The sequence below is a fragment of the Scylla paramamosain genome, chromosome 1 (genome assembly GCF_035594125.1).
Source record: "Scylla paramamosain isolate STU-SP2022 chromosome 1, ASM3559412v1, whole genome shotgun sequence".
NCBI lineage: Eukaryota > Metazoa > Arthropoda > Malacostraca > Decapoda > Portunidae > Scylla > Scylla paramamosain.
The window spans coordinates 26,392,348-26,406,020 of record NC_087151.1 but is presented as its reverse complement, the minus strand read 5'-3'; the positions used below and the strand labels follow the sequence as shown (position 1 = coordinate 26,406,020).

Genomic DNA, 13,673 nt, shown 5'->3' with positions numbered 1-13,673 from the left:
ATTGTTCGACAGAGAAGAAATAGAAAGCAATCCTATTATTTATTCATTTGGTTATTGTTTTAAGAGGGTTTGTAAGGAGGAAGTGAATGTAATAGCTTGTAAAGAAGTGAGCGTAAGAGTTATTTCTGCTCTTCTTACATTTCTTATTTATCGTTTTTAGAGAGAAGGGATAGAAGGCAATCCCATTATTTATTTCTGTAGCTGTTGTTTGAAAGGAAACTTGTAAGGAAGTAAATGTACGAAAATCATTACAAAACCCATAATTGAATTTAGACTTATTTACTATAGCTTTGAAGAAGTATAGTTAATATTCAAACTTTTTTTTTTTATAAGCCTCTAGAATTACTAGTAAGAAAGCCCTCAGGACTGTCACCTCCAGTGCCGAGAGTAACTATAATTGTCTCGTTTTTGCGTCGCCCCCAGCGGTCCGCCGTCCTTCAGCCGAAATGTTCACTTTGATCTCACCCCGAGCGGCTCATGACCGTGCGTCCAAGTCCAGTGACCGTATTCTATCGAACTTTTCAGTGCTTCATCTCGACTACTTTTCATAAAACTCTGAGTGAAGTTTTACAGTTTTTTTCCAAGAGTGTTTTCATGGTTTTAGTGATATTTCAACATCATCATCAGTGAGGAAATAACCATGAGAGTCCGTGGCCTTTGAAAATAACCCGACGAAAGAAAGAAGCTCAGACGTGCGTTGTTGTGGATTCAATTAGCAGCGCCCCCTTGCCAGATATATATATAAATGAAAACTGTGTAATAAAAGACGTATATATTTCATTGCTGTGTGTTTTGTCGGGACCCTCTTGTTGCTTCTGTCTTGCTATGCTACCACCACCACCATCACCGTTACGCCTCCTCCACCTTACCGTTATTCCGCTCTTCATGATTATTATAGACGCAGCAAAGACAACAAAAAAAAAAAAAAAAAATGCGCGTATAAGTTTAAAACAATTTAATACACTTAGGCGTCCTTCATTATAGTCATTAGAGAGTACCATATTAGTAGTAGTAGTAGTATTAGTAGTAGTAGTAGTAGCAGTAGATCAATCAGTGAAGCAAGCGTGTGAAGGCGAGGGCTGTTTTAGGGGAGGAGCCAAAGTTGCCGCGTCCCTTCCAGCATTGTTGTGAATCACCAGTAACGCTGTGTCTCCTCTTCTTTCCTTCCCTGCCTCCTGCCTCTCTCCTCGTCTTCCTCCTCCTCCTCCTCCTTCTCCTCCTCCACCTCCTCCTCCTCCTCCTCCTCTTCCTCTTCCTCCCCCTCCTTCATCTCCACCTCCTGCACCACCTCCTAATCATCTTCCCCTGCTCCTCCTCCTCCCAATCCGGCGGCCGCATCACAGCCACTGTCCCATGTAAGTGTAATTCTCTCTCTCTCTCTCTCTCTCTCTCTCTCTCTCTCTCTCTCTCTCTCTCTCTCTCTCTCTCTCTCGTTCCTTTACCGCTAATGGCTGCCATATTGTTATATAATGCAACAGTGGATGGATATATATATATATATATATATATATATATATATATATATATATATATATATATATATATATATATATATATATATATATATATATATATATATATATATATATATATATATATTATACACTAAGGCTTTGCCGTGCCTTATTTCTGTCATGTTACTGCTTAATATAACGAAGAACATTTCTCTCTCTCTCTCTCTCTCTCTCTCTCTCTCTCTCTCTCTCTCTCTCTCTCTCTCTCTCTCTCTCTCTCTCTCTCTCTCTCTCTCTCATGAGGGACGTCGGAAGGAGGATTACATTTTGTATATATGTTTGTCATATTATTACTATTACCATTAACATTATTCAAGATGCTTCTTATCTTCATAATTATATTCAGTTTCTGTTGCTATGATGCTTTTCTCTTTCTTCTCCCTGGTTGTGTCCAGCCACTTGTGTGTTTAGCTTTCTTCCTGCAGTGAGCCTTCCTGCTCCTCCAGGCTTGTCTAACTCCCGCTCCCTGTCCCTCCCGTCCTGCGCATTTCTCTTTTGCAGCATCAATTGGCAGCGTGTGAATGTTGAAGCTTCCGCCTCAGGCTGTCCGGTCGCCTCTTGCTTGTGTGTGTGTGTGTGTGTGTGTGTGTGTGTGTGTGTGTGTGTGTTTACGCGCGAGTGTGTGTACATTAAGTAAAATTCATGTTCCAGATAATGTAGTGATCTATTAGAACACATAATTGCATAGTAACAATTCAAAAAGAAGAGTGTGATGAGGTGGCTTCACGCTCCTCACCATTCAGCAAACACCACCACCACCACCACGTCCTTGTCTCACCCGTGTCTCCCCGTCCTTCTCCCGCAGCCATCAACCCCCCACACGCTGGTGGAGAAGTGCCCCTATGACGGTTATTGTCTCAACGGCGGCACCTGCATGATGTTCACGGTGGTGGGCGAGCTGGTGTGCCAGTAAGTGTTGCGAGGGGCGAGGTCACACTCAGGAGATTCTGTCTTGTTCTGTTTTCTTGTCTCCCGTTTTCTTCGTGTAGGTTTGTAAAGTATTTTCAGTGTTTGAGTATTCAGATATTTGAGTATTCAGATTTTTCAGTTTATGAGTATTCAGATTTTAAGTATTCAGATTTTTATGTGTTTGAGCATTCAGATATTTGACCATTCAGATTTTTTTTTTCAGTTTTTGAATATTCACTTTTTTCAGTGTTTCAGCATTCAAATTTTTTTATTATTCAGATTTATTCGGTGTTTGAACATTCAGACTTTTAATATTCATATTTTCATTGTTCGAGCATTCAGACCATAGTATTCACATTTTTCTTTGTTTGACCATTCAGATATTTGAGTATTCAGGAATTCGATCCTCGGGTGTGAGTGTCCCCGCTCTGTGTATCGAGTGTTGCCGCCTGTGTGTGGCTCTCCTCATGCCTCCTTCCTTCCCCAGGTGTGCAGAGGGCTTCAAGGGCCAACGCTGCCAGGAGAAGGAGGTGTACCCGACCTTCAGTAAGTCTCTCTCTCTCTCTCTCTCTCTCTCTCTCTCTCTCTCTCTCTCTCTCTCTCTCTCTCTCTCTCTCTCTCTCTCTCTCTCTCTCTCTCTCTCTCTCTCTCTCTCTCTCTCTCTCTCTCTCTCTCTCTCTCTCTCTCTCTCTCTCTCTCTCTGTGTGTGTGTGTGTGTGTGTGTGTGTGTGTGTGTGTGTGATTGTAACAGACATGTTATTTCATGAAAATTCAAGTTTCACTGATATTTTCTTTTCAAGGATTTGACTTTTTTTTATTCTCTTCTTCTTCTTCTTCTTCTTCTTCTTCTTCTTCTTCTTCTTCTTCTTCTTCTTCTTCTTCTTCTTCTTCTTCTTCTTCTTCTTCTTCTTCTTCTTCTTCTTCTTCTTCTTCTTCTTCTTCTTCTTCTTCTTCTTCTTCTTCTTCGTCTTCTTCTTCTTCTTCTCTCTTCTTCTTCTTCTCCTCCTCCTCCTCCTCCTCCTCCTCCTCCTCCTCCTCCTCCTCCTCCTTCTCCTCCTCCTCCTCCTCCCCCCTCCTATTACTACTACCACTACTACTACTACTACTACTACTACTACTACTACTACTACTACTATTACTACTACTACTACTACTCTTGAATTACTGCACCAGATCACTCATCAATATACATTAAGCAGATAGGATAGCAGTCCAGTAGATGAATAAAGATGAGGATACCAGATGGATAAGTAGGCAGTCGTATCATTAAATATAGATAGATAGACAGACAGTGAATGAAATGAATGATCAGCTGATTAAGTGATAGATTAAATAACATGTATAGTAGCTGATACATACATACATACATACATATATACATACATACATACATACTGGATGGATGACTGATTGATTGTTTAACTAAGAGGAAAGAAAAGTGTAATTGCCGTAACAACTTTCCACTTCCTTTTCATTCTTTCCATTCATCCATATCTTCACCATTACCTCCCTACTTACATCCTCTGATTTTCTTCCTCTGTACACCACCTTCTTCTTCTTCCCCTCTAAATTTCCTCCTTCGACTCCCTGTTCTTCCACCTCCACCTGTGAATGGTTAATAAGATGTGGCATGTGTCCTTCCTTACGTCCTTATTGGTTGAGTTACCCTCCCTATGTACGAGTATGAGTAGCTTCGTGGCATGACGGTGAAGAAGAGGTAAGAAGAGGAGGTAGTTATAGTACCCATGGAGTTCCCCCTACAGCCTTCAGTTTATTTATGTTACCCTGTTTGTCTCTTAGTCTGTCCGTCTTGTCTGTCCGTCTGTCTGTCTGTCTGGCTGTCTATGTTTGTCTCTTTTTTTGGCTGGCTGATTGACTGGCTGGCTGGCTATCTAGTTGGCTGTCTGTGTCTTTCTGCTTGTATGGTTCTCTCTCTCTCTCTCTCTCTCTCTCTCTCTCTCTCTCTCTCTCTCTCTCTCTCTCTCTCTCTCTCTCTCTCTCTCTCTCTCTCTCTCTCTCTCTCTCTCTCTCTCTCTCTCTCATGACGGTGTTGGAGTGAAAGAAATGAGAACAAGAGTTATTCAGAGTACCACAAAAGTTTTAGTGTTTCAGTAACTTAAAATACAAACTCCACAGTCATATGCAAGAGGTTATGTAAGTCATGTTTGTTTCTTTCGCAGTTTTTCTGAAGGGTTAAAACCTTTATACTACCATTGTTCTATTCGTATTTGCAAGACTAATTGATAAGACGAATAGAAATTCTGAGAGGTATTAAGAGTTTCATGAGTGGATGAGTCAGGTGATGTGCCGAAAGAGGAAGAGAAAGCAGAAGGGGAGGGCTTGACTTCTAGATCAGCTTAGCCTGTTAGTAACACGCACGAGGCTACACCAGGCTGTGGCTTAAAGTTAGTGACAGATCCATCCTTCTTTTACTTACAAAGAACTCTGAAACAAATACCCACCAATTACTAGGATTAATACCAACGCTTGGGTGCAGAGAGAGAGAGAGAGAGAGAGAGAGAATTTTCCGAAAGATTTTAAAATGTCGTTGTGACAGAAACTTAATATTTACCTTTTCCTAACGAGCTTCTACCTACCTCCTCCTCCTCCTCCTCCTCCTCCTCCTCCTCCTCCTCCTCCTCCTCCTCCTCCTCCTCTTCAGCATCCTCGTCTTCCTCCTCCTCTTTCTCCTTCTCTTCCAATTGCAACCCTTCCTCCTCCTCCTCCTCCTCCTCCTCCTTCTCTTCAGCATCCTTGTCCTCCTCCTCTTTCTCCTTCTCTTCCAATTGCAACCCTTCCTCCTCCTCCTCCTCCCTCCTCCTCCTCCTCCTCCTCCTCCTTTATATGTTTTTATTTTAAGCTTGCATTACTCAAGAAAACAAAGGTGATCATTGGAGGTGAATGTTAGTGTTATGCTGAGAACATTATTATTCTAGAGATCGTGGTGCATATTTCCTTCATAATCGATCATTTTTAGTGATATGTGTATTATTTTTCAGCACTAGTAAAGCTCTGTTTTATTTCTGATTTTTTTTTCTTTTTCTTCAAGATTATATAGAAAAGTGCAAGACAAACATACAAATCAAACATAAAATACCTCCTCTTTTTTTTTTCTGAAATATTATTGTCTTGTTTATCCTTTCCTCCTCCTTTCCCGAGTCCTTCCCGCTCCCTGTCCTTCACTTCGCCCTCCAGTTGGTATACAGAGTACCCTCCAGCAGAGGGAGTTAGTACACCTTATAGCTCTTAAACATGTCTGTCTGTCTGCCTCTTGTCTCTCTCCGTCACCTGTTCTTTGTTTTGATTTTTCTTTCCCTCACTGAAGCTACCACTCCACATTCTCGTCTTGCATCGCTGTCCTTTCATGACACCACACACAAGCCAGTGTTAGACATCTGCTCACACCTCAGGGCCTGTGTTTTGAAACGTTTTGCACTTTCATCAGGACTGTTTTGAAAGGCCACGGAAACTATTAATCCTGCTCTCCTCAGTGCTTTCTTCATTGACAGTATAGAGCCCTTGGTAAATAATCTCTAGAGTCATAAAAAAAAAAAAACTCATTGCAAACCTTATTAACTTCTCCAAGGCCTAGAGCATGTTAAGTGGAGTCTAGATCACCGAAACGTCTGAGAATGCGGGCCCTCACAGACTACCGAACAGTAACACACATGCACACATACACACATATTACCTGTTATACTTATGCTACCTTTTTTTTTTTTTTCCCCAATACAGTCAGTGTTTCTTGCTGTACTGTAGTGTACTTGACTTATTCTGCGCCATTCCTGCAACGGCAACAACAACAATAACCACAACAACAACATGTATCACTGTCTTCGTATTACTAGTATTGCTGCTGCTGCTACTGGTGCTGCATTTACTACTACTACTACTACTACTACTACTACTACTACTACTATTACTACTACTACTACTATTACTACTACTACTACTACTACTACTAGTACTACTTTCAAAGCTGCTCACTTAAATATTATTACCACCGCTGTAGCTGCTGTTGTTGTTAGTGTTGTTGTTGTTGTTGCTGTTGCAGTCACAGTAGTAGTAGTTGTAGTGGTCGTGGCTGTCCCCTGGCCGCCGCAGGGACCCCCACTGTGCTGTGCTGATGACGCTGTTCTTCTTTTTTTCGCCCCCTTACAGTGCTATACCGCCGCCCCTTTGCTCGGGAGCGAGGGAGGAGGGGCTTTGTGCAGGGCGGGTAGTGTCTGGTCTGTCCGCAAGTACGTAATCCACACAGAGAGAAAGAGAGAGAAAGAAAGAATTAATTAAGAAACGTAAAAAAAAAACAATAAAACAATATAAAAGAAAATACTAAAAAGAAAGATCATTTGTATAGTGCCAACTGCCTTTTGTTTTTGTTTTGTTTTGTTTTGTTTTGTTTTGTTTTGTTTGTCGTAGTTTGTGTCACGTATTTTCAGTGTTTCCCTCCTGGCTTTGTGTGTGTGTGTGTGTGTGTGTGAGTGTGTGTATGTGTGTGTGTGTGTGTGTGTGTGTGTGTGTGTGTGTGTGTGTGTGTGTGTGTGTGTGTGTGTGTGTGTGTGTGTGTGTGTTTCTTGCTTGCACCTGTCCTTTCATTAATAAGTAGATGCTGATAGCAATAATAATAATAATAATAATAATAATAATAATAATAATAATAATAATTGTAGTAGCTGTAGTGTTGATATTATTAGTAGAAGCAGTTGCAATAATAATAATAATAATAATAATAATAATAATAATGATAATAGTAATAATCTTCGCACATTTCATGGACTTTTTTTTTGTGCGCCTTTGAGGTTTTTTTTTTTTTGTGGGGGAAAGAAATAATCCGTTTTCTTTTCTCGAGGGATTGACCATAAACTACATACATTAACTTTTAAATACATGCTTCCTTTTTTTTTTTTTTTTTTTTTTTTTACCATAATTCCTCCCGGCACCTGCAAACACACACTGCCAAAAAAGAAAAGAAAAAAAGTTAATTGAATCTAACTTACTCCCACCACACACAAAAATTGTAATTACGCTTTTGCAGTTTTAATATATAATTTTTTTCTTATTTCTGTCACTTATATATATATCAACGTAAACCTCACGGGCGGACATTACCACTGCGTCCACCACCACCACGATCACCACCACAATCATCACAGTCGGTCACATCAACACCACCACCACCGCAATAAGTATCACTAACACCAAAATCATCTTCACCACCACTACCACCACCACCATCAACACCAATACCACGACATCATTCTCACCACCACCACCACCATCACCACCACCACTGACTCAAGACTACCTGGACTTGAATAACTACACTCCCGAATTACTATCTTCTACTTATTTTTGTTCATTGGTCTTCAGTGATGCTCGTTAAGACTCATCAATATTCCCAAGCTGATCAGTGCGTCACTGATTTTTTTTTTTTTTTACTTAAGCCTCTTCTTTTTTACTTTTGACGGATTAAAAAATTTTCTTCCATTCTCTTTTTTCTTTTTCTTTTTTTTTTTTGACGGTAATGATTTTTTCTCTTTTTCTACTGTGGATTTATATTTTTCTTTTTCTTTATTTATTTCAGACCTATAAAGTTGAAATACTGAATGTTCTTAGTAAAAGGGACTACTGTTATTGTAACCTTAGTTAGTATATATATATATATATATATATATATATATATATATATATATATATATATATATATATATATATATATATATATATATATATATATATATATACTTTTTTTTAAACGTGACACTCCAAGGTGACTCAAAAGACGAGACGAATTCTCTCTCTCTCTCTCTCTCTCTCTCTCTCTCTCTCTCTCTCTCTCTCTCTCTCTCTCTCTCTCTCTCTCTCTCTCTCTCTCTCTCTCTCTCTCTCTCTCTCTCTCTCTCTCAACACTTCATTTTTCGAATTAATTACAAGTACCATTCCTCCTCCTCCTCCTCCTCCTCCTCCTGGTACTTCGAGGTGAGCAGTGGTGTGTTCCTATGCCACAGACACTCCCCACCACTGGTTCGACTCCCTGCCTCTTTGCTGGAACTTGTTGACTCTCCCGTGACGACTTTTGCTAATGTACATGTGTTGACTTGTAAAGAAGGAAAGCGAGTAATAGTCAGTAATGCTTCAAGTGTACTGATAACCTCAAGTATTGTTGTTGATGTAGTGTTGATGTATATGTATGTCTTGTTTGTTTGTTTGTTTGTTTGTTTTCTGTATGTCTTATCTCTATTGTAAGTACTGTGTTTGGTTTCCTTTGGTTGGATTTGTGCTTACTTGTTTTTGTTTAGGTTTTTTTGTCTATAACTAGCAAGGCTCTTATATATTTGTTTTATTTATTTATTTATTTTATTTATTTATTTATTTTATTTATTTATTTATTTCATTTATTTTTTTTATTTATTTTATGTATTTATTTATTTTTTTTTTTTGATGCCTGGATTTCAGGGAGAGTACGTGCTAGTAATAATTAACTCCTTTTTTTAACGCCAATAACATTCCTGCAGCGTATAACCAAGATGTATAATAATAACTGTTGTGTATTAACATCACCCACACTAACCAACTCACACCTCATAACATCTATGTAACCTTTGGCTCATGACATGTGGCTCTGGTTATGTGTCTGTATGTGTACCTTGCATGACGTCAACTTTTTCTTTCTCGAGGCTGAACTAATGCTTCTCAGCCCATCCCTCCCCCTCGTGGTGCTGCTGTTGCTGTTGTTGTTCCTGTTGGTACTGCTACTGCTGCTGCTGGGGCCATGCAGTCTTATCGAGCAGCCCACCCTCATCCCATTCCCTGTCTCCCGCCCTATTTTGCTCCCTTGCATCGTCCATCCCTCCCACAGTTCCCCAGCAACCCCTGCGTTAAGCTAGCTAGTCCTGATGTAGTTGATATCTTGTTAGTGAGCGTATGTCCTTACACCACTGTATGTAGATCCCTGGTGGTAGTGGCCTGATCCATACAGGTGTTTGTCCTCCCCGTGCAAGAGTAGTTACAGCGCTGCCTGTAATGTGTGAACCTCGGCCAGTACTGTTAATGTTCCTCCCTCAGCGTCGCCGACTGTCACTCCTTCACTGGTCCCTTGATGGGTCACGCCACGTCATTCTACCAGTGGTTGTGTTCCCCTCCCTGTGTGTGTGTGTGTGTGTGTGTGTGTGTGTGTGTTTAAGAACAAAGGAATATAAGAAAATAAGGGAAGCTGCAAAAAGTCATCAGGCTTACGTATGTGTGTGTGTGTGTGTGTGTGTGTGTGTGTGTGTGTGTGTGTGTGTGTGTGTGTGTGTGTGTGTGTGTGTTTTCATGGCTGCAAGGAGAAGGTACAGTCTTGGAGCAAGGAATAAGTATCCAACTCCCGCCCACCCCCAGCAGGTGATGACAGGTGGCGCCATCTTGGGATTGTTATAGACAGAGTTTAGGATCCCTTGTGCCGTGAACCCTCCCTCCCTCCCTTCCCTCTTCTCCTCCCCCTTCCCCTCCCCTCCCCATCCCCCCGTCAGCCCACAGGTAAGGTGACTCCTGGAGTGGCATGGGGCATGGAGCTCGTGGCCTGAATCTAATCTAATATACTTTTTGTGTTGCTCTAATTTCTAATCCCAGTTATGAATAATTAAGCTCACTTAATTTCTAACTGCTGAAGATTTAACGATTTAACCTTAACTTATTATACATTCTAGTTGTTGTACATGTATTGTTTAAGATGTAAATTATCCGTTCCTGTGTACTGCGCTGCTGTCTGACACTGTTTTTTTGACACTACAGATCGAAACTGCCACGGCCCCATCAGAAATCTGCGACATTCCCAGGGCCGCCGCTGCCCCCGCAACCAGCCCGCCGCCCTCTGGGAGCTCCTGCAGCAGACCCTTGCCCTCAGGCGACAACACAAAGTGACGCCTTGGACCAAGACACAGCTCCTCCTCTGGCCAACCGCCCGTCCCAGAGCCGTCACTTGGCCCCCATAGACTGGCTCCTACCGCTCCCTCCCTCGCCCCAGTACACTTATCCGCTCCCACAAGCTGACTCGTTCGGACCCGCCCTCTCGTCCCCGCCCTTCTCTACAACTGCAGACTTTCCTCGGTATCCCTTGGACCCTTCCCGCGGCGGGCTCCACACCAAACCCCACCAGAATCTCCTGACCACCTTCACCGCCCACCACAGGCTTCTCGGCGCTCCTGTCTTCATCCATTGTCCTTACTAAGCTGCTGTGAGGCTACATCCTCCCCATGGACAGAGGCCGCTGTCGCTAAACGCAGGCCAGCCCGCGTCCGTCGACGACTCCCTCCCTGGGCAGCGGCACCGTCATCTCCACCACTCCAGTCCTCCATCGTGCAGGACCCCAGAGGAGGCTGGTCCCCGTTACCAGTAGGAATTCGCCCCTCATCCAGGGACCACACGCCCCTAGAGGCTACAGACGGAAACACCCGGCACAGGCGCCCCACTCCACCCTTGCGTCACTCCCTCTGGTGATGCATTCCTTTATGCTGGAGCATTGCCATGTAGCTGACCTCGTTCACATTAGTAGTAGCATCAGCAACGTCAACAGTAGCAGCAACAGCAGCCTTTAAGTAGCACCACCCAGCTAGGGTCAGCCCGTCACCGCTTACCTCTTAGCGTGGACACAGGTCGCCCCGCGCTATCGCGCTGTGTTTTAGTCGCTTTATCGGTTTCAGAAAAGTTTTATGTCGTAAGAGTCTCTCGCCGATGATGAAGCGTCACACGCGGGCACTGCACGCAATACTCACTTGTACTTACGGAACACCGCTGCTCCCAGGGGCCTATTGCTCCTGAAGCCTCTGACGGCAGGCGGCGGTGGCGGTGGCGATGGCGGCAGTGAGCGTTAAAAGAGCCCGTGCGGGAGGGAGGGTAGCGAGGCGCCGCAGTGTAGTGTAAGCAAGCCAAAGAAACCAGTAGTCATAGATGTAAGCAGCCCGCGGTGGGTCCACGGAGCCTCCCTCAGGGGCAGGGCGGCCTCCCTTCCTCCCGCGGTGGCCCAAGGGAGTTGAGTGACACTCGGCAGAGGACGAGTCCCGCCCCAGTCTGCTGCCTGACCGCGCCGCGAGGCTGTACGCTGCCGCCGTGCGGGTCCATAATTATGAAGGTGGCAGCCGGGGATCAAAGAAAAGAAAAAAAGACATGTATACTTGTACATAACCGTGTAGACTATAAAATAATATGTTGATAGTGGTGATGTGTTGAAAGAGCTTGAGGTGGAAGGTGGGCGGGCGTGAGGCGGCAGGCGCCACGCAGCCCAAAACATGCCCTGCCCATCCAGCCGCCCTTTGCATTTATGATGGAGGAGGAGCGTCGACCAGTGACTGTCTGTTCTCGATGTACATAGTTGTGTTCTGCCTCTGCATGCCATTGTACATTTCCTCCGTAGCCACGCGAATCACCCGTCGGTTGGCACCAGCTCCTCCCCATTACCTGTCTACTGAAGCAGACCTCCGTGACCGTGGCCGCAGAACCTGGCTGCTTGTCCCACTCGGCAGGAGAAGACCCTGCCCGAATGTTGACGTGGTGACTCGCAGTTAAGGAAGTCTGTGTCTAATTGACTCCCGTACTCCTGCCTAGTCCACAGTACTCCGACAGAAGTTTTGAGTTCTTGCATCACCGGGAGTTTCAGGGCGGGGCGTCATTGCCTCTACCGCCCGTCTGGGTTTCTCCTGCGTCCCGAACAGTACACTGACTTTTTTTCCTGACTGAGCCGCTGGCTGGCTCAGGTCCACGAGTTATGTATGGCACGAGAGTTAGCAGAGTGTTTCCTGGCACTGATAGTGCCGAGCCACCAGAGGCTGAATGACCAGCCTGCCTGGCTGCAGGCTGGTCCGGCGCCCCGCAGCAGTCACGTCCTGCTGTTCAGGGAAGCAGACCACACGCAGGCCGGGGCCCCGCGGACCTTGGCAAACTTGCAGCAGAACAGTGACGTAGCATAGTCTTGGACCATCCCGGCTAGCGGCCTGCATCCCCAGGGCCGGCAGCACCAGCAGGCTGTCCAGTCACACAACACCCTCAGACCATGGCCGCAGTAAGGTGATCACCGTCCGTCTCGCCGCCGATACGTGTCCTGCAAGACCCAGGGCGCCAAGCAGGGTCTTCAGGAGTGAAGTAGTCACACCATGAACTGATTGAGGAAGACGATGGTCCACTTGCGGCATCCCTCCGCCCTGTCCTGCCCCGCCCCGTCCCGCCCCACAGGGCCCGGGTCAGGCGTTCAGCGGCCCCCACTTTGGCGCCGCCCGTAGCTCCGAGCAGAGGGTGGTGGTCCCCTCCGCCGCCTCGTTATGATTCCACTTGCCACAAACCAACTACCTCAGTTGATAGTGTACAGTCGTAAAGGCGCGAGTCCTGCGTCAGGGCGCGGGGCGCCTCTCCGCCCTGCACCGGCCGCGTCTCTCGTATGTTGTGTTGCTCTTGTTTTCGAGGTCACAGAGGCGCTGGTTTTAATTACTTGTATGTATGTGTCAGGCCGCGGCGGGGCCATGCACGCGGCAGACACACTGGGTCCCGCGAGGCTGTTATTCAGTGAATTTTTATATTTTTTTATTTGCTGAGGACCACCACCCCAGACCCTCACCCCGCGGGGCGCCGCCCAAGGAGCGTCCAGCGGGTGTTGCCCGGACTGTATCTAGTGTTGTAACGATCGTAAACTATATAGGCGTTAATAGATGTTTTATTTATTTTTGCTGCCCACTGTGTCATAATTATGTAGGTGATGCTTACTTTGTGTAGGCCACGTGCTGACCGTCTAGTGTCATTTGAAATTTACAAGAAATTCTAAAAAGTCCAGTATATGTAATGTAAACTGTAAATATCATTAATTATATTGATGTGTGTCGTCACGAACGAATCTTGCCGCAGATGCATTTATGTGACTTGTACGATGTTAGAGAAGCCAAAAAAATAAATCACATTAGGATCCTCGAGCGTGTCACTTCCTCTGCTCACTCACCTGCACGGCGCGGCGCTGCCCGGGCCCCCCTCACGGGAAGGCTCACTGCTACAGTTTAGGTCACAACAGGTCTGACCTTTTTTTTTATATATAGATTAATTTTTTTAATCGACAGAGTGAAAGTCTAAAAGAGCTTTTTTGATTGAGCATTTTATTGAAGAAAACTAATTATAACAAAACCAAATTTGTGCTACTTTAGCGTCTTAACTACTTACTTACCTATTAGCTATTAACATGTTCCAATAAAACACATTCCTGCTTTCATAAAGTATGATTCAAGGATCATGTAT

The 13,673-nt window shown here is 44.5% G+C and overlaps 1 protein-coding gene across 2 annotated transcripts in view; it reads left to right on the top strand.

Moving 5' to 3' along the window:
- Positions 1 to 13,352, top strand: part of LOC135102249 (uncharacterized) — a 20,885-nt gene extending 7,533 nt beyond the window's left edge. Inside the window, exons 4-7 of one of the 2 annotated variants that reach the window (XR_010269599.1) lie at positions 2,320 to 2,423; positions 2,911 to 2,969; positions 6,585 to 6,664; positions 10,197 to 13,352. Coding sequence is in view for 1 of the 2 variants with exons in the window: in XM_064007161.1 (XP_063863231.1) it covers positions 2,389 to 2,423; positions 2,911 to 2,969; positions 10,197 to 10,396 (294 nt within the window). In the remaining variant the exon portion in view is untranslated. The remainder of the gene's footprint in view (positions 1 to 2,319; positions 2,424 to 2,910; positions 2,970 to 6,584; positions 6,665 to 10,196) is intronic. The other variant, XM_064007161.1, reaches the window with a different exon arrangement.
- Positions 13,353 to 13,673: the final 321 nt, after the last annotated feature.